Raw genomic sequence first — 17,388 nt, 5'->3', positions numbered from 1 at the left:
CTCAGTCGGTTAAGAGACCGACTGTTGGTTTCAGCTCGGGTCATGATCTCATTGTTTGTGGGTTCAGGCCTCACATCCAGCTCTGTGCTGACAGTGTGGAGCCTGCTTCAGATTCTTTCTCTGCCCTTCCCCAGTCTCTCTCTCAAAAATAAATAAACTTTAAAAATTTGTTCAGGGGCGCCTGGGTGGCTCAATCGGTTAAGTGTCCAACTTCGGCTCAGGTCATGATCTCACAGTTTGTGGGTTTGAGCCCCGCGTTGGGCTCTGTGCTGACAGCTCAGAGCCTGGAGCGTGTTTCAGATTCTGTGTCTCCCTTTCTCTCTGACCCTCCCCTGCTCACACTGTCTCTCTCTCTCTCTCTCAGAAATAAATAAAACATCAAAAAATTTTAAAAAAATTTGTTTAAAGGAGAAAACGTTATGCAACAAACTCCTATATACCCAATCCCCCAGATTCAATAGTTGTCAATATCTTGCTATATTTGATTATTTTTCCTTTTAAAAATTAGCAAATCCCCACATTATCAGTTTCACTTGTACATTCTCCAGGATGTGTCCTCTAAAATATGAAGAAGTATTCTCAGATAGAGTAAATTATTTTGTAACTGTATGTGTGGATTTAATAGAGCTGAGGCTTTGATGTTATAAACCTATAGGCAGATACACTGATTAATCTCTTATGAAACAAGTTTATTTACAGAATAATGCATCTTAGAATCATTCAGAAAGGACATTTTTCTTATAGAATCACAACACCATTATCACATAGAAAAGAAATAGCAATTCCTTGATATCATCTATTTCTCATTCCATAGTCAAATTTCCTGGTGGCTTAAAATATGTATTCAAAGATTTTTTTTTCTTAGCTTTCAAGATACTCTATGACAGGGATCAGCAAACTATAATCCTGGGGCCAAATCCAGCCTGCTGCCTGTTGTTTTTTTTTAAATAAAGCTTTATTGGAACAGAGCCATACTCATTCATTTACATATGCTCTCTGGCTGCCTTTGCACTACAATAGCAGAGTGAAATACTCTTGATGGAGAGCTTACAGCCCAAAGGCTCAAAACATTTGCTCTCTGGCCCCTTACAGAAAATGTTTGCAGACTCTGAAAATAGCTGATGTCCCTAAAAGTTATGCTTCACATCTTTATCATGCAAACAAATATTTGTGGTTATCAATTCATTTTTTAACACATGTTAATGGGAGGGGACCCAGGTGGGCAGCAAAGGGGTTCCAGGAGGAATGGGTAGGTTCCCAGAAAGGGTGAAGCTCTGGGCCAGGAACTTGTTTGGCTTGTGCCACTGTTCGTGCTGTTCACTCTGATCATCTTCTTTTTTTTTTTTTTTTTTTGTATTTTAAATAACACTTTATTGAGCCCTAATCCACACATTATATAGTTAGTAAATTTAAAGTGTATAATTCAATGGGGTTTTTTTTGTTTTTTTTTTTTATGGTTTTTATCTTTTCTTTTATTGATATGATGCATCACATTGATTGTTTTGCGAATGTTGAACCAGCCCTGCAACCCAGGAATCTTGAGTAACTCCAGAGAGGATTGCTTTTCTCCTTGCTTGGGGGGAACTGAGGCTCCCCACGTGACCCACAGATGCTGCAGGCATTGTATATAAAGATGTGCAACCTCAGGCCTCCTCAGAGAGGAATTTTCCTGGGCGTGAGGGGAGATGGGCTGGTGCATCACCACTCCCACAATCCACGGCCACCTCTTCCACCCTCTCAGGTTCGAGACCCTGGAGCCTGAAATGAACGCCCTTGCAGCGCGAATCACTGCTGTGAATGACATTGCGGAGCAGTTGCTGAAAGCCAAACCCCCCAGCAAGGACAGCATCGTCAACACCCAGAAGCAGCTCAACCACAGGTGGGATTGGGGAGGGCGACTAAGAAAGGATGCAGCAGACGGGGATGGCAGCCACAGGGGGCTCTGCAGGGCACGGAATGGAGGCTAAAAACGAGCAAGGAAGGCCGTCTGGAACATGTTGCGGGGCAGAGGCGGGAAATGGGGAGAGAAACGAAGGGGGTAGAGGTAGTCCGAAAGGGCTTGTGCCTGGACAGGGAGCAATGGAGGAGGCAGGGGAGGATGCGCAGGGAGCGGCCGGCTCTTTAACAAGCAGAAGCAGGTGGTGGAATATGCCGAGGCGGAGAGAGACAAGAAGCTTCTAGGTATGCCTAAGCCAGCAGGGAAGCTGAGCAACTCTAGACACCAGACCCTCCCCCCACTCGCAGGTGGCAGCAGTTTCGGACCCTGGCAGACGGCAAGAAGGCAGCTCTGACGTCAGCCCTGAGCATCCAGAACTACCACTTAGAGTGCACGGAGACCCAGGCCTGGATGAGAGAAAAGACCAAGGTCATCGAGTCCACGCAGGGCCTGGGCAATGACCTGGCCGGGGTGCTGGCGCTGCAGCGGAAGCTGGCGGGCACCGAGCGGGACCTGGAGGCCATCGCCGCTCGGGTGGGCGAACTGACTCGAGAGGCAAATGCCCTGGCTGCCGGCCACCCCGCCCAAGCCCCTGCCATCAATGCCCGGCTTGGAGAGGTACAAGCTGGCTGGGAAGACCTCAGGGCCACCATGCGCCGGCGAGAAGAGTCTCTGGGTGAGGCGCGGCGGCTGCAGGACTTCCTGCGCAGCTTGGATGACTTCCAGGCTTGGCTCGGTCGCACGCAGACCTCTGTGGCCTCTGAAGAAGGGCCAGCTACCCTGCCCGAGGCGGAGGCCCTCCTGGCCCAACATGCAGCCCTGCGGGGTGAGGTGGAGCGGGCCCGGGGCGAGTACAGCCGGCTCCGGGCCCTGGGTGAGGAGGTGACCCGGGACCAGGCTGATCCGCAGTGCCTCTTCCTACGGCAGCGACTCGAAGCCCTGGGCACCGGCTGGGAGGAGCTGGGCCGCATGTGGGAGAGCCGGCAAGGCCGCCTGGCCCAGGCCCATGGCTTCCAAGGCTTCCTGCGGGATGCTCGCCAGGCCGAGGGTGTGCTTAGCAGCCAGGTGAGAGCCCTGGGACCCAACGGCCCACCCAGGAAAGAGGGGGAGCTAGGGGTGGGGAAGTGCGGGGGAGAGAGGTGGATGGGGAGGAAATGGCAGTGGGGGGTGGTTGAAGAATCTGGATGGACAGAGAGCATGTTAGAAAAATACGGGCGGGGTGCCTGGGTGGCTGGGTTGGTTAAGCATTTATTTGACTCTTGGTTTCGGCTCAGGTCATGACCTCACGGTTCATGGATCTGAGCCCCTCTCTCAGGCTTTGCGCTGACAGCATGGTGCCTGCTTGAGATTCTCTCTCTCCGCTCTCTCTGCCCCTCTCCCACTCACACATTCTCCTTCTCTCAATATAAATAACTAAACATCCCAAAACAAGTTCATTTTAAAAAGAAAGAAAGAACAATGTGGGAATAAAGAAAAATGTAGGTACCTGGCTGGCTCATTCAGTAGAATATGTGACTCTTGATCGCAGGGTCGTGAGTTCAAACCTCACACTGGGTTAGAGCTTACTTTAAAAAGAAGAAGAAGAAGAAGAAGACGACGACGACGACTAACTAGAATAAAAAAGATGTCAGTATAACTTACCAAAACTGACTTGAGCAGAAATAGAAAGCCTGACCTGTTGCGTAATTGTCCAATCTATGGCCAGAAATAAGGTGCAATAGGATTTGGGCTATTAAGGTCCTCCTGCCCGGCCCCCTCGTAACTTTACAAGATGGCAGCATAATCAAGCACCCCCACTCATCCCCCCAGGCTGTCTTCAGAGCCCGACCGGCTCCTCTCCTCTCCCCAGCTGGCCTCCATGTCTGATAATGTCCTTTCAGGAGAGCCCTTCTGAAAGGTTGACAAGTGCTTTTGAGAAGTGAGTTCTGTACCTCTCTTCCCACACAGGAATACGTTTTGTCCCACACGGAGATGCCGGGGACACTCCAAGCTGCTGATGCCACCATAAAAAAACTGGAAGACTTCATGAGCACCATGGATGCCAACGGAGAGCGGATCCGCGGGCTACTGGAGGCCGGGCGCCAGCTGGTGTCTGAAGGCAACATCCATGCAGAGAAGATCCAGGAGAAGGCTGACTCCATCGAGAGGAGGTACGGTAAAGACAGTGGGTAAATGAGCGGCCCGGGGGGATGGGGGGAAGTGGGCGAAAACAGCATGGCCTGTTTCATTGAAGAAGAAGCTGGAGAACGCCGCACAGGCAGACAGATGGTGGTGGGGGCTGACAAACACTAAGTGATTGGAGAGGGACTAAGCCATGAGCCGGGAAGCCCTGCCTCCCCCACACCAGGGGAGATGAAGGCCACTGGAGTAGCTGGATGCTGGAGACCAGGATTCCTGGGTTGTCCTGCAGCACTCCCAGAAGGCAGTGTCCCCAAAACAAAAGGACTGAAGGCTTCCAGGCTAGTTAGAGGCTCATAACCCTTTGCCAGCAAGTTCAAGGGTCTCACAAGGGACTGTCATTACAGACACAAGAAGAATCAAGAAGCAGTGCAGCAGCTCTTGGGCCGTCTTCGGGACAACCGAGAGCAGCAGCATTTCCTACAAGACTGTCACGAGGTGAGGCCCTTGGTACCCCCATGGCCCTCCCACATCCCCTAGCCGTCCCTCTGCTAAAACGCCCTGGCTCTCTGAGCCGACAGCAAGTCCGCTGTGGTATCACCGAAGTGGACCCCTGCGTGGCTTCTCCCCACATCCCTCCCAGCTCACCTCGCCCCCTCATGCGCCCCTCCATCTGAAATGCACTCTGCCCTTCTCCGTCCCTGCTCTGCGCGGGGTCCAGCTGAAGCTCTGGATTGATGAGAAGATGCTGACAGCCCAGGACGTGTCCTACGACGAGGCCCGCAACCTGCACACCAAGTGGCAGAAGCACCAGGCGTTCATGGCTGAGCTGGCCGCCAACAAAGACTGGCTGGACAAGGTAGACAAGGTGAGTGGTGGGACAGCAGCAGCAGGAAGAGAGCCCCGGGGCCTCTTCTGGACAGGATCGTGGCCACAGTGCAGGGAGGGATCCTGGCGTTAGTCTGTGGTTCTTCCAGGGTTAGAGATCTCAGGGCCTCTGGTGCCAAACCTCCAAAGTGGAGAGTTATGGTCTGGGGAACAAAGGTCTTTGGTCTATGAGACGGTGACTCCAGAACCGTGGGAAAGTACAAATTAGTAGCACGGGAGCCAAACTGCAGCCTTGGGTCAACACAGTAACTCTCCCTGGGTCCAGAGCAGGATGACGTTCTTTAGCTGGGGTCAGCAAACTTCTGCAAAGGGCCAGATGGTAAATATGTTCAGCTTTGTGGGCCACACATTTTCTGCTGTGACTACTCAGCTATGCCAGTGTGGCGCAAAAGCAGCCCTCGAGAATACAGAAATGATTGCGTGCAGCTGTGTTCCAATAAAACTTTATTTATAAAAACAAGTGGTGGGCCACACTGAGCCCACAGAGCACCTTTTGCCAACCTTTGCTTTTGAGTCTTCTTCTTCCTGATACTTGGTACTTGGTACCACTTCCTCAAGAGCTGAGCACAGGTAAAACTTTATTTCAACTCAGCAAGTATTCCTGGGCAACAATATGCATGCTCAGCTCTCTGCTAGGTACTGCAACGTATATAAAAAGACACTTTCCTTCCCTCAAGGGCATGATGGTTGGGGAGAGGAGGGGACCAGCGTATATCCGGTGTTTCCATTTATTCAGCAAATATTACTTGCTGCTACTATATGCAAAGCATCGTATTAGGCACTGAGAAGGAAGTTCCTTAGGCAGTTCCATTGTGGGCTCCACCCTTGAAGAATGACACGATAGCCAGGATATGAGATGTATACACAAATAAATTAGATTAAATCCAGAGCAGAATATAGCAAATGCAGTAAGAGAGGGCCGGATAGAACCTAGGCCCTCTGTGTGTGCCCGTAAAGCTGTTTACAAGGAGAGAGGAGGTACGGAAATCCTAGAGGCAGGAGCCTCCAGGGTAGTCCATGAAGGATGAGTCAAAATTGGACAAGCAGACATTGGACAAAAAATGTTTCTATGCAAACAGGAAGCCCAAGTTGCGGAAGTGGGGTAAGGAGCAAGGGGTAAGTCAGTCTGGCAGGAGGACAGAATGCGCGAAGGGGCCCCATGGTGGAAACGGTGGGAAAAGCCTGCTAGGCCAGGTCATGAAAAGCCTTGAACACCACGTAAGGGCTGTGCGTCGAAGTGTGGCTTGTGCTGAAGGTTTGTGAAGTTACCCAAGTAGTGCCAGACTCTGACACTCATCGTGGAAGCCGTGCACAAAATGGCCGCATGGCAGTGTCTCCTTCTGTGTTCTCCCAGAAGCAGACCCTGAAACAAGGCTTCCAGTGAAGGCCACTTTATGGGAGACAAGCACCAAAAATACCAGTAGGAGAGTGCGGTGCTGGGATGGAGAAGGAAAGGCATTTGATAATGGGCCCACTGCCGTGCCAGTCACCCCAGTGGGCCCCTGGCACTCAGTCCTAATGGGGCCCCGTGGGAGACAGCGTAGAACGCGCATCCACGTTATCCCAACCAAAGAACAAGGATGCTGAGTCTTCGTCCACCAGCTCCCTGTCTGTCACTGGTGGCGGGCTGCTTCCTCGGGCAGTGACTCCCGGGCGCTTCCGGTCTGCCTTGCCTGCAGGTCAGGAGACCGTGCCTCCCCCGCCTCTCCAGCAACGAAAGTCCTCAAGCAGAAAGGCCGGGATTGGGAAGAGCAGGTGGGACTCGTGTGTCCATAAGCCAGGGGAGGGGCAGAGAGACTCGCTGAGAAACAGGAGAAGATGGCAAATATGCAAGACCGTGCATGGCATAACCCCAGAAGCGACAAGCATGAGGGAGCCCAGAGTAGGAAAGGTCTCCATGGCTTCTTAGTTGAAATGAGGTGTGAGCTGGACCTTGAACAAGTAGGGTGTAATCGGCAGCGGGGGATGGAGGGGCTCGCAGGGGTCTGAAACCTTTGAGAAGAGCATGTTACGGAGAGTACGCGAAAACCTGGAATTATTGCCTAACTTCAGGTTCCTCCTGCCCTTTAGGTCCCTGATCTGCTACCAACCCATAAAGTTCAGCAATATCTAATTCTTTTATTTTTTTTGTACTGTTTATTTACTTTTAAGAGAGAAAGCACAAGCAGGGGAGGGGCAGAGAGAGGGGAGGACAGAGGATCCAGAGCAGGCTCTGCGCTGACAGCAGCGAGCCCGATGTGAGGGTTGAACTCACGAACCATGAAATGGTGACCTGGGCCAAAGCTAGATGCTCAACCGACTGAGCCACCCAGGCGCCCAGCAGTATCTACTTCTGACACGGACACCTTCTTTGTCCCACCACCCAGGAAGGGCGGGAGCTGACCCTTGAGAAGCCAGAACTGAAGGCCCTGGTGTCCGAGAAGCTGGAGGACCTGCATCAGCGCTGGGACAGGCTGGAGAGCACCACCCAGGCCAAGGCCCGTAGCCTCTTCGATGCCAACCGAGCCGAGCTGTTTGCCCAGAGCTGCTCCGCCCTGGAGAGCTGGCTCGAGAGTCTGCAGGCCCAGCTGCACTCGGACGACTATGGCAAGGACCTCACCAGCGTCAACATTCTGCTCAAGAAGCAACAGGTGCTCTGCAGGCCTGTGACGGGGATGGGGAACCGCAGCAGAGAGGAGGAGGGAGTCTGTAGCTCTTGAGATCTGGGAGGTCATTCTCAGGCCTCACAGATAATCTCTTTACCGGTATTTCTCAAAGCAACGTCCGTGGGCCACTGTCTCAGAATCTTGGGGAGCATGTATGAGTCAGAGTGAAGCCAGAAGATAGAAACCATGCTCTAACTTGAACAACGAAACTTTAGTAAAAAAAAAAAAAAATAGTATCAATTAGTAAAAGGTGGTTAACTACCAAAGGGTAGAGAGATATCGAAAACATTTTTCTATAAAAGTAACATTTCGGCCTTTGTAGGTCATAAGATCTCTGTCATAACTTTTTTTTTTTCTGAGAGAGACAGTGTGAGCAGGGGAGGGTCAGATTGAGAGGGAGATACAGAATCTGAAACAGTCTCCAGGCTCTGAGCTGGCTGTCAGCACAGAGCCTGACACGGGACTCGAACTCACGAACCGTGAGATCATGACCTGAGCCGAAGAAGTCGGACGCTTTAACTGATTGACCACCCAGGCACCCCACTCTCATAACTATTCAACTCTGTTCTTGTAGGGTGAAAGCAGCCATAGGCAATATGTAAAATAATGGGTGTGGCTATGTGCCAACAAAACTTTATTTACAAAAACAGGCAGGGAGCTGGATTTGCTGATCCCTGCTGTAAAGAGTACAGAAATAGCAAATGCAGGCAGCAGCTACTACCTCTAGTGCTGAGGAGGGGTACCCAAGGAGGAATGATATGGCTTCCCCCACCCATGGCTGAGTTTCAGACCTCCTTGGAGAGGGCTGAGGCCCATGGGGTAGATATTGCAGAACTTTGCTGGGGTATCATGGGACCAGGCCGGTCTAACGCTGGCAGGCCAACATTGGCCCGCAGGAAGTTGCCACTGGGAAGCCAGCAAAATTTGCTGGAGGGCAGTGAGAGCCGCTGGATTTCCTGCACACCATGGGCAGTTTTGCTATAGAAGCAAGAGGAAAAGCACACAGGAACGATAAATTGCACCTTCCCCTGTTTGCATTGTGCTGTGCCTCTAGCGCCCTCTAATGACAAAGCCTAGCATTGCACCAGCTGGTGAAGGAAAACCGTCTACAGGGTTCAGTCCCAATGTCTTAAAACAGGAAAAGATGTACCTGGAACTGAGGTGAACTTGGATCCGGCCCAGTTATCACATCCCCCCAGACTCTTAGGTATATTAGAGTGTGAGGTCCACTGAGCTAGGCCATGAGGAGATGCTCTCCCTGCGGTGAACCCCGGGGATAAGAAATCCTGATTGACCACAGGAAGACTGGAGTCTCCTCTGGGCTTGAAGGCAGATGCGTGGTGACAGCACCCCTTCCTCCCCGGGCTGCAGATGCTGGAACGGGAGATGGCCGTGCGCGAGAAGGAGGTGGAGGCCATCCAGGCCCAGGCGACGGCGCTGGCCCAGGAGGACCAGGGTGCGGGGGAGGTGGAGAGGACGTCGAGGGCCGTGGAGGAGAAGTTCCGGGCGCTGTGCCAGCCCATGAGGGAGCGCTGCCAGCGCCTGCACGCCTCCCGCGAGCAGCACCAGTTCCACCGGGACGTGGAGGACGAGATTGTGAGTCACTAGCGTCCGGGCTGGGGTAGAGTCATCATCATGGCAAATTGCTCCTTGCAGTTTGCTTTCCAGTCTCCTTCCCCGATGCTGGGGAGATGCCAGCCTCTCTTCCCTTTGGCATCGAAAACAGACTCTCAAGGGACGCCTGGGGGATGCCCTCTAGGTCCCTCTGCCCCGGACTCAGAGATGACCGTTCCCAGCACGCGCACACCAGGAGCCCTAGCAGATCTCTCCCCAGGGCAGCACACCGCCCAGCCCCAACTCTCACTTCGCCCTCTGGACCTCCACCGACCCCCTCTTTCCCATCCAGCTGTGGGTGACAGAGCGGCTACCCATGGCCAGCTCCATGGAACATGGCAAGGACCTGCCCAGTGTCCAGCTTCTCATGAAGAAAAACCAGGTGAGGCCGAGGCTGAAGGCGAAAGAAAAGGTCTCAAGAGCCTCCGAGACTTGGAAGGTTTTTTTTCTTAAAAAAAAAAAAAAAAAAAACGGGTTTCTCTGGCTCCCCCTCAATCCTGGTGTCATCCTAGACTTCACTGCTTGGCCTCTTCTCCCCCAAGGAGGGCGGGTTCCCCTTGTAGCAGACCAGGCGTTACCATCCCCTTCTTAAGCCAGAAGAGGCGGGGAGTGAGGAGGACTCAGGAAGAAAGCAAGCTGAGAGTAGGGGGCTGGCTGTTGAGCAGGGGGAAGCGGGGATGTGGTGAGGGGCCCCGTTTCAGAGCGCCCGTTTCTGATGCCGTGGACAGACCCTGCAGAAGGAGATACAGGGCCACGAGCCGCGGATCGCGGACCTGACGGAGCGGCAGCGCACGCTGGGCGCGGCGGCGGCAGGCCCAGAGCTGGCTGAGCTGCAGGAGATGTGGAAACGCCTGAGCCGCGAGCTGGAGCTTCGAGGAAAGCGACTGGAGGAGGCGCTGCGGGCCCAGCAGTTCTACCGCGACGCCGCCGAGGCCGAGGCCTGGATGGGCGAGCAGGAGCTGCACATGATGGGCCAGGAGAAAGCCAAGGTGAGAGGCCCGGCAGAGCTCAGGCTGCGTGGCCGCCGCTCTCTTCCCCAGCCCCCTGCTCCCTGACGCCCACTGTCGTTCCCAGGACGAGCTCAGTGCCCAGGCGGAGGTGAAGAAGCATCAGGTGCTGGAACAAGCCCTGGCCGACTATGCTCAGACCATCCACCAGCTGGCAGCCAGCAGCCAAGACATGATTGACCACAACCACCCAGAGAGGTGAACCCAGCGGGGCGAAGGGGGAGAACGGCTCCTGGGGGGAGCGGGAATGGGTTCCCGGGTGGTGCCTGGACTGCGGAGCCTTCTATACTACGTCTGTACAGAACTACCTAGAAAGCTAGGCAAGCGGAGCCTTGGCAGGGAGTGAGGGGGTGGGCAGGGGATCTGGAAGCAATAGAACGGGAAGGGACCAGAGCCCTGTGCCCTGAGTCCTGCCTCCCCTGCCCGGCAGCACGCGAATATCGATCCGCCAAGCGCAGGTGGACAAGCTGTACGCCAGCCTGAAGGAGCTGGCGGGGGAGCGGCGGGAGCGCCTGCACGAGCACCTGCGGCTATGCCAGCTCCGCCGCGAGCTGGACGACCTGGAGCAGTGGATCCAGGAGCGCGAGGTGGTGGCCGCCTCCCACGAGCTGGGCCAGGACTACGAGCACGTGACTGTGAGTGGGGGGGGGGGGGGGGGGGTGCCAGCAGCTCTGGGAGGTGTGGAGGACCTGCCCGGAGGCCAGCGCCTCCTCCTGGCCGAGCATCGAGGGGCAGGGGGCGCGAGAGCAGGCTGAGCCGGGCGCTGTCCGTGGGCACCTCATTTGAAGGGCTGCACGCAGATGTGGGCAAAAAGGAAATTTCCAATCACTCTTCCAACAGAACTCAGCGCAGGGGACGTCCTCTACACTGTTTGGGATTTTGGACCCCCCATTAGGTGGAGATGCATGGACCATAGTTAGGGTATCCTTGCTTGAAGGCCAAAGATTCCAAGCACCCCTAATGTTTTCCTGGAGTCTGGGGGCATCACTCACCTGTGGGGTAAATGAGAACCAATTGTCCTGCTGAAGAAACCTATTTTGGCCCGTGTGGCCCATGGAGAGAAATAGGTTCTCGGTTTTGGGGCCAGAAGCCTCACCCACTAGGCACGGACTGCATCTACCCGTATTAAAGTGCTATCCACGTAACTGCTTCCTCCTCCAGATGCTCCGGGACAAATTCCGAGAGTTCTCCCGGGACACGAGTACCATCGGTCAGGAGCGCGTGGACAGCGCCAACGCACTGGCCAATGGGCTCATCGCTGGGGGCCATGCCGCCCGGGCCACCGTGGCCGAGTGGAAGGACAGTCTCAATGAGGCCTGGGCTGACCTGCTCGAGCTGCTGGACACGCGGGGTCAGGTGCTGGCAGCGGCGCACGAGCTGCAGCGCTTCCTGCACGGGGCGCGCCAAGCGCTGGCGCGCGTGCAGCACAAGCAGCAACAGCTTCCCGATGGGACCGGCCGCGACCTCAACGCAGCCGAGGCCCTGCAGCGCCGCCACTGCGCCTTTGAGCACGACATCCAGGCCCTCAGCGCCCAGGTCAGACCCAAGCATGGTGATGGTGAGGGGTGGCTCAGAGGAGACTTTGTGGGAAATGGTGGGATGTGGGACTTTGTGGGGATGGCATCCTCTGGAGGGACGCTTAGGGACGAAGGTGGTGGAGTGGCTCCAGGGAAGCCTCTCTGGCCAGGGCATATGTAGCCACGGCATTCACACCTTTAATGACCAGCCGTCCTGAGGGCCTGGGACACTTTCAGATGGTCCCAATGGCTGGATTCTTCACATCGTACTAAAATCTGCCTGTTGGTCCCTCCCAGGTTAGAGCTCTAGACCTACACCTCAGAAGCACAGATCCTTCCTCCAACTGTTTAAACCCAGGCAGCCACTCCCCAGATCCCTTTGTGGCTGAAAACCTCATTCTAGCAATCTCTGGGGCCCCTCATGTCCTGGACAAGCCTCCAGAAGCTCAACTGGCCATTGGTCTGTTTAAAGGGCTGCCCCCGCCAGACTCCCCAGGCCCCATGTTGAGACCCAGCAGGGCAGGGGGTGACAGGGCTTACTCTGGGCACCGGCCTTCCTTTTTCCCAGCCCCCACCCTCTGCTCTGCCTCCTGCGTCTCTGGCTGGTAGAGAATAGAGACCAGGACCAGAGAGGCCCCTGCTCCTTGGAGTCCCCCAGCTCTGCCTCACTCTGAGCCGGGGGGGGGGTGCGCCCACAGGTCCAGCAGGTGCAGGATGATGGCCATCGGCTCCAGAAGGCCTATGCTGGAGACAAGGCTGAGGAGATCGGCCGCCACATGCAGGCGGTGGCTGAGGCCTGGACCCAGCTTCAGGGAAACTCTGCCGCCCGCCGCCAGCTGCTCCTGGACACCACGGACAAGTTCCGCTTCTTCAAGGCTGTCCGGGAGCTGATGCTGTGGATGGATGGGGTGAACCTGCAGATGGATGCCCAGGAGCGGCCCCGGTGAGGCCCACGCTGCCCCGCAGCCTCCGAGGGTTGCAGACTGGGGGCTGGGACAGGGTCGTGGGCAGCGGTAATGTGGTCTCTGTACCCCCCAGGGACGTGTCTTCCGCAGACCTGGTCATCAAGAACCACCAGGGCATCAAGGCGGAGATAGAGGCCAGGGCTGACCGCTTCTCCTCTTGCATCGACATGGGGCAGGGGCTGCTGGCCAGGAGCCACTACGCAGCTGAGGAGGTGGGCGAGGTGTGGGTGCAGCCAGCCATCCTCACGGGGGAGGCCTCCGTGCCGGTCTTTCCTGAGTGTTCCTCCTTCCTCTCGTTCTTCCTTCACAGAGACCCCCCCTCCCCTCAGTGCTGCTCAGGACTTCCCCGTTCCAACTTGCCCCCGGAACCACTTGCCTCCTGAAATCAGAAATCTCTGGTTCCCTGCGGGAGTCCTCCAGGGACCCCGGAAAGGTCCCACTGGGTGCTAACTCACGTCTCTGCCCCCCCCCCAGATCTCAGAGAAGCTGTCTCAGCTGCAGGCACGGCGCCAGGAGACAGCAGACAAGTGGCAGGAGAAGATGGACTGGCTCCAGCTCGGTGAGCCGCCATGGGCACCGGGGAATTGGCCAAGGGCACCAGGCCCCCGGAGAAGGGGCTGGGGTCTTGTACATGGTAGTTTCCAGAGTAGGCAAGACCAAGAGGCCTGAGCATGGAATTCAAGGTGCCCGCCCTTGGCACTGCCTGGCTCTGCCCTGTGCTTCTGCTCTGGGGCAGTAGCTTCCTCTGTTGTCCCTGTTGTTGAAGGGCTGTGGTGACGGTGCCCTGCTGGAGCTCTGACCTGCCATTCCCCCCTGCCCCCCAAAATCCGCAGTTTTGGAGGTGCTCGTGTTTGGGAGAGATGCGGGTATGGCAGAGGCCTGGCTGTGCAGCCAAGAGCCGTTGGTGAGGAGTGCTGAGCTGGGCTGCACGGTCGATGAAGTCGAGAGCCTCATCAAGCGGCACGAGGCCTTCCAGAAGTCGGCGGTGGCCTGGGAGGAGCGCTTCAGCGCGCTGGAGAAGCTCACGGCGGTGAGGAAGGCCCGCCCCCTCCCACTGCCCCAGGCCCGGGCTCTCCCCTGCTTGATGTCCCCACTGCGCCAGAGTCTCCCGGACGTGAGCCACCCGTGCCTGTTGTACCCCGGCTCCAGGAGCCCTCAGCCCCCCCCGGGTGACACTCACAGACACCATCTCCCCCATTGCTTCAAATCCCCACCTTCTTTTGGAATCTTATTTTCTATCCTTTCTGTTCCATCAGGCTAGAGCTGAGGCATTTCCGCTTTCCCCAGTGCCCTCCCTGGTCCTCTTGAATGCGACCTTCTGTGCTCTGACCCCAGAATGTTTTGACAGCTGGAAGAGCAGGAGAAGGAGCGGAAAAGAAAGCGGGAGGAGGAGGAACGGAGGAAACGGCCCCCTGCCCCAGAGCCCAGAGCCAGTCTGACTGAAGGCGACCTGGTAGACAGCCGAGCAGCTCCCGATGCCACCCGGGATGGGTGAGAGCTGGGACCCTTGGGGACAGAGACCGAGGCTGAGGCTGAGCAACCCCAAGGACTTAACACTCTGTGTCTCCTTCTGCTATTCCAGAACCCGCCCCCGGCCGCCAGCATCTGCACAGCAGGCCAGCGTCAACGGAGTCTGCACAGATACAGAGTCCCCTCAGGTGACCCCGCTGCCCTGTGCCCCCATCAGAATCTCTGCTCCCCATCTTGCGCATCGTCTTACAGCTTCTTGTCCTCACAGCCCCTGTTGGAACAACAGAGCCTGGAGCAAGGCAGCTTCCCAGAAGGACCTGTGAGTTTCTCCCAGAGGTGTGGGTGTTGAAAACTGGGAGATGAAGGGATGAAGAGGGATGTGAGCTGGTGGTGGGGATCCTGGGGGTAGGAGAAGCCCGGTGCCCAGAGGAAACCCGGGGGCGAGAAGACCAGCCCTTGGACTTCAAGCTTCATGACATTCAGGCTAGGTTTTTCCCATCTCATCCTTTGACACTGACACCATTGTCCATTTTCCCCACAGGGGTCTGGCACAGGGGACGAGGCCAATGGGCCACGGGGAGAGAAGCAGACCCGGACGCGAGGCCCAGCCCCTCCTGTGATGCCCCAGAGCAGATCGTCCGAGCCAGCCCGGGTTGCCACTTTGCCCCCTCGAGGCCCAGAGCTCTCTGCCCAGGAACAGATGGAAGGGATGCTGTGCCGCAAACAGGAAATGGAGGCCTTTGGCAAGAAGGCTGCCAACAGGTATTGGCCCTGTGGCCACACAGCATCGGTGGCCTCTCCGGTTCCTGCCTTCCAAAGAGGCTTCCCCAGGGGCGCCTGGATGGCTCAGTCGGTTAAGTGTCCGACTTGGGCTCAGGTCATGAACTCACGGTTTGAGCCCTATGTCCGGCTCTGTGCTGACAGCTCAGAGCCTGGAGCCTGATTTAGAGTCTGTGTCTCCCTCTCTCTCTGCCCCTGCCCCACTCATGCTCTGTCTCTCTCTCTCAAAAATAAACAGTAAAAAAAAAAAAAAAAAAAGAGGCTTCCCTGGAACCTCTTCCAAATAGGCGGGGAAGAGGCTCGATGTAGGAGGAGGTTCTCTGGGAGGGAGAGGACCCAGGAGAAGGGCAGGGCCTCAGGTGACAGCTGGGAGTGTGTAAAGATGAGGGGCTCAATGATAGGAGTGGCACTGGAAGCCCTCAGACACCGAAGCTAGGGTTCTAGGCCCCACAAAGACTAGTCACCTGTCTCACCTCGTCACCTACACCACATCCCTCCCAGGTCATGGCAAAACGTGTACTGCGTCCTGCGGCGTGGGAGCCTTGGCTTCTATAAGGACGCAAAGGCCGCCAGCACAGGAGTGCCATACCACGGAGAAGTGCCTGTCAGCCTGGCCAGGGCCCAGGGCAGCGTCGCCTTTGATTATCGAAAGCGCAAACACGTCTTCAAGCTGGGGTAGGAAAGCCAAGTGCCCTCAGGATGGGAGGGGAGGTAGGGGTGACCCTAAGTAAAGGGGAGCCACAAGCTAGGAGTAGAGGGAATAGAGTTCCAGGGCTGGTTTGGGGACAGAGTTGTAGATGGGGGAACGGGAGGGGGTTCTGGCTGTATTCGGGCCGCAGGAGCACTGACGCCTAGGCCTGCCTGCTGACGATGTCGAGCAAAAACATGATTGTGAGTGGGAAATCTGAAGGAGGCCCATGTGCGGGGGCCTCCAGGGGCCCACCTCTGCCTGCCAGCAAGCAGCCAGCGCAGGGGGCACAGCCTGGGATGCAAGCGAGCTCACCGTGGTGCTCGGCGGCCAAACAGGAAGGGCCTGCTTTCGCACAGCGCTGAGAATGTGCAGAATGTGCAGGGCGCCTGCGCTGTGGGGCTCAGGGCTCAGGGCTGCAGCCACATGCCCTCCGGCCTGCTCTCAGGGTCACCAGGACTCCTCCAGCACCGCTGTGGCTGGGCCAGATTCTCAGCTCTGCCCTGAGGTTCCTCTTTCTCCCAACAGCTTACAGGATGGAAAAGAGTATTTATTCCAGGCCAAGGATGAGGTGAGCTGGCCCCTTCTGGCCCCACGTCTCTCTCTGTGCCATTCTCAGAACCTTCCAGTTGTAGATTCTCCTCTCTTCCCTCTCCTCTCTTTTTCCTTAAGTGTCTCCCTCTTGGTGATCAGAGAGGTCACAATGTGTCACCCAGATGTTTGTGAAGGCCACACAAAAACCTGTTCCCCGTCTTCAAGGGGTCATTTTCTCCAGTGAGAGGAAAGAGTCCCATCCCTTTCCTCCCCGCTCGCCTGCGGGCCGCAGCTTCTGCCCGGCTGCCTTGACGCTGACCACCTGTCTTTCTGTGCCCTCTGCAGGCGGAGATGAGCTCGTGGCTGCGGGTGGTAAATGCAGCCATTGCGACTGCGTCCTCTGCCTCTGGAGAGCCCGAAGAGCCAGCGGTGCCCAGTGCCGCCCGGGGCATGACTCGGGCCATGACCATGCCTCCAGTCTCACCGGTCGGGGCGGAGGGGCCGGTCGTGCTTCGCAGCAAGGATGGCAGAGAACGAGAGAGAGAAAAACGCTTCAGCTTCTTCAAGAAGAGCAAGTAGTTGGGGGCAAGACTCCCAGGCCAGCTTCTTCCCTCTATTCAGGAAACTGCCAGGGACTGTCCACAGGGACCACCCTCTTGTCAGGACAACTGCCTGCTGCTAGGGTCTGTTGCCAAGGTCAACCCATCACCAGGAACTGTTGGGAGGCGGGGTGGGGGGGGACAAGCCAGTGTTCCCAAGGGCAACGCTCCTCTTCTGCTATTTAATTCCAGACTGGTGGTGGGACCCAGGCAACCCCCAATTCCACTCCCACCTCCTGACTTCGTCCCTCTCCCCCCAGCCCTATGCCTCTACCCCGACTAAGGTGCGGACAGGCCGGAAGCCCCAACATGGGCCATGTGGGGAATGGCTGCCCCCGCCTCAGGTCATTCTCCCACCACAGCTAGGGCATGCCCCCTCGGTTCCTTGCCCCCGGGGACCAGCCAGGAACCTCTCAGAGCTGAAGCAGGACCTGGGGGCAAGATGGCCAGATGACCGAGTCAGGGATGCCGAAGCTCCTCCCCCTTCCCATCCTAACTCCTCCTCTGACTCGAGTGGCCGCTCCGTCTGCGGCGACACTCGATGGCTTCCAGGTGTGAGTTGTTCAGGGGCAGCCACAGCCTTGAGTCTGGCCAAGGAGGTGATTAAACAGCTCAGCTTCTGTTACT

General features: G+C 56.4%; 1 protein-coding gene across 2 annotated transcripts in view; it reads left to right on the top strand.

Moving 5' to 3' along the window:
- SPTBN2 (spectrin beta, non-erythrocytic 2) overlaps positions 1-17,388 on the top strand; it is a 40,285-nt gene extending 22,897 nt beyond the window's left edge. For both annotated transcript variants that reach the window (XM_039244758.1, XM_039244759.1), the window contains exons 15-37: positions 1,742-1,879; positions 2,245-3,001; positions 3,884-4,086; positions 4,462-4,552; positions 4,776-4,922; positions 7,309-7,572; positions 8,959-9,183; positions 9,494-9,583; positions 9,930-10,190; positions 10,276-10,406; positions 10,639-10,843; positions 11,370-11,744; positions 12,424-12,668; positions 12,764-12,902; positions 13,165-13,249; positions 13,524-13,720; positions 14,039-14,181; positions 14,273-14,348; positions 14,429-14,479; positions 14,702-14,922; positions 15,442-15,615; positions 16,157-16,199; positions 16,508-17,388. In XM_039244758.1, the coding sequence (XP_039100689.1) occupies positions 1,742-1,879; positions 2,245-3,001; positions 3,884-4,086; positions 4,462-4,552; positions 4,776-4,922; positions 7,309-7,572; positions 8,959-9,183; positions 9,494-9,583; positions 9,930-10,190; positions 10,276-10,406; positions 10,639-10,843; positions 11,370-11,744; positions 12,424-12,668; positions 12,764-12,902; positions 13,165-13,249; positions 13,524-13,720; positions 14,039-14,181; positions 14,273-14,348; positions 14,429-14,479; positions 14,702-14,922; positions 15,442-15,615; positions 16,157-16,199; positions 16,508-16,741 (4,495 nt within the window). In that variant the 3' untranslated portion in view covers positions 16,742-17,388. The remainder of the gene's footprint in view (positions 1-1,741; positions 1,880-2,244; positions 3,002-3,883; positions 4,087-4,461; positions 4,553-4,775; positions 4,923-7,308; positions 7,573-8,958; positions 9,184-9,493; positions 9,584-9,929; positions 10,191-10,275; positions 10,407-10,638; positions 10,844-11,369; positions 11,745-12,423; positions 12,669-12,763; positions 12,903-13,164; positions 13,250-13,523; positions 13,721-14,038; positions 14,182-14,272; positions 14,349-14,428; positions 14,480-14,701; positions 14,923-15,441; positions 15,616-16,156; positions 16,200-16,507) is intronic.

This window comes from Hyaena hyaena, unplaced genomic scaffold (assembly GCF_003009895.1).
Source record: "Hyaena hyaena isolate Hyena2069 unplaced genomic scaffold, ASM300989v1 scaffold_248, whole genome shotgun sequence".
Taxonomy (NCBI): Eukaryota; Metazoa; Chordata; class Mammalia; order Carnivora; family Hyaenidae; genus Hyaena; species Hyaena hyaena.
The sequence above is the reverse complement of the archived record's forward strand: the minus strand, read 5'-3'. Positions and strand labels throughout refer to the sequence as shown.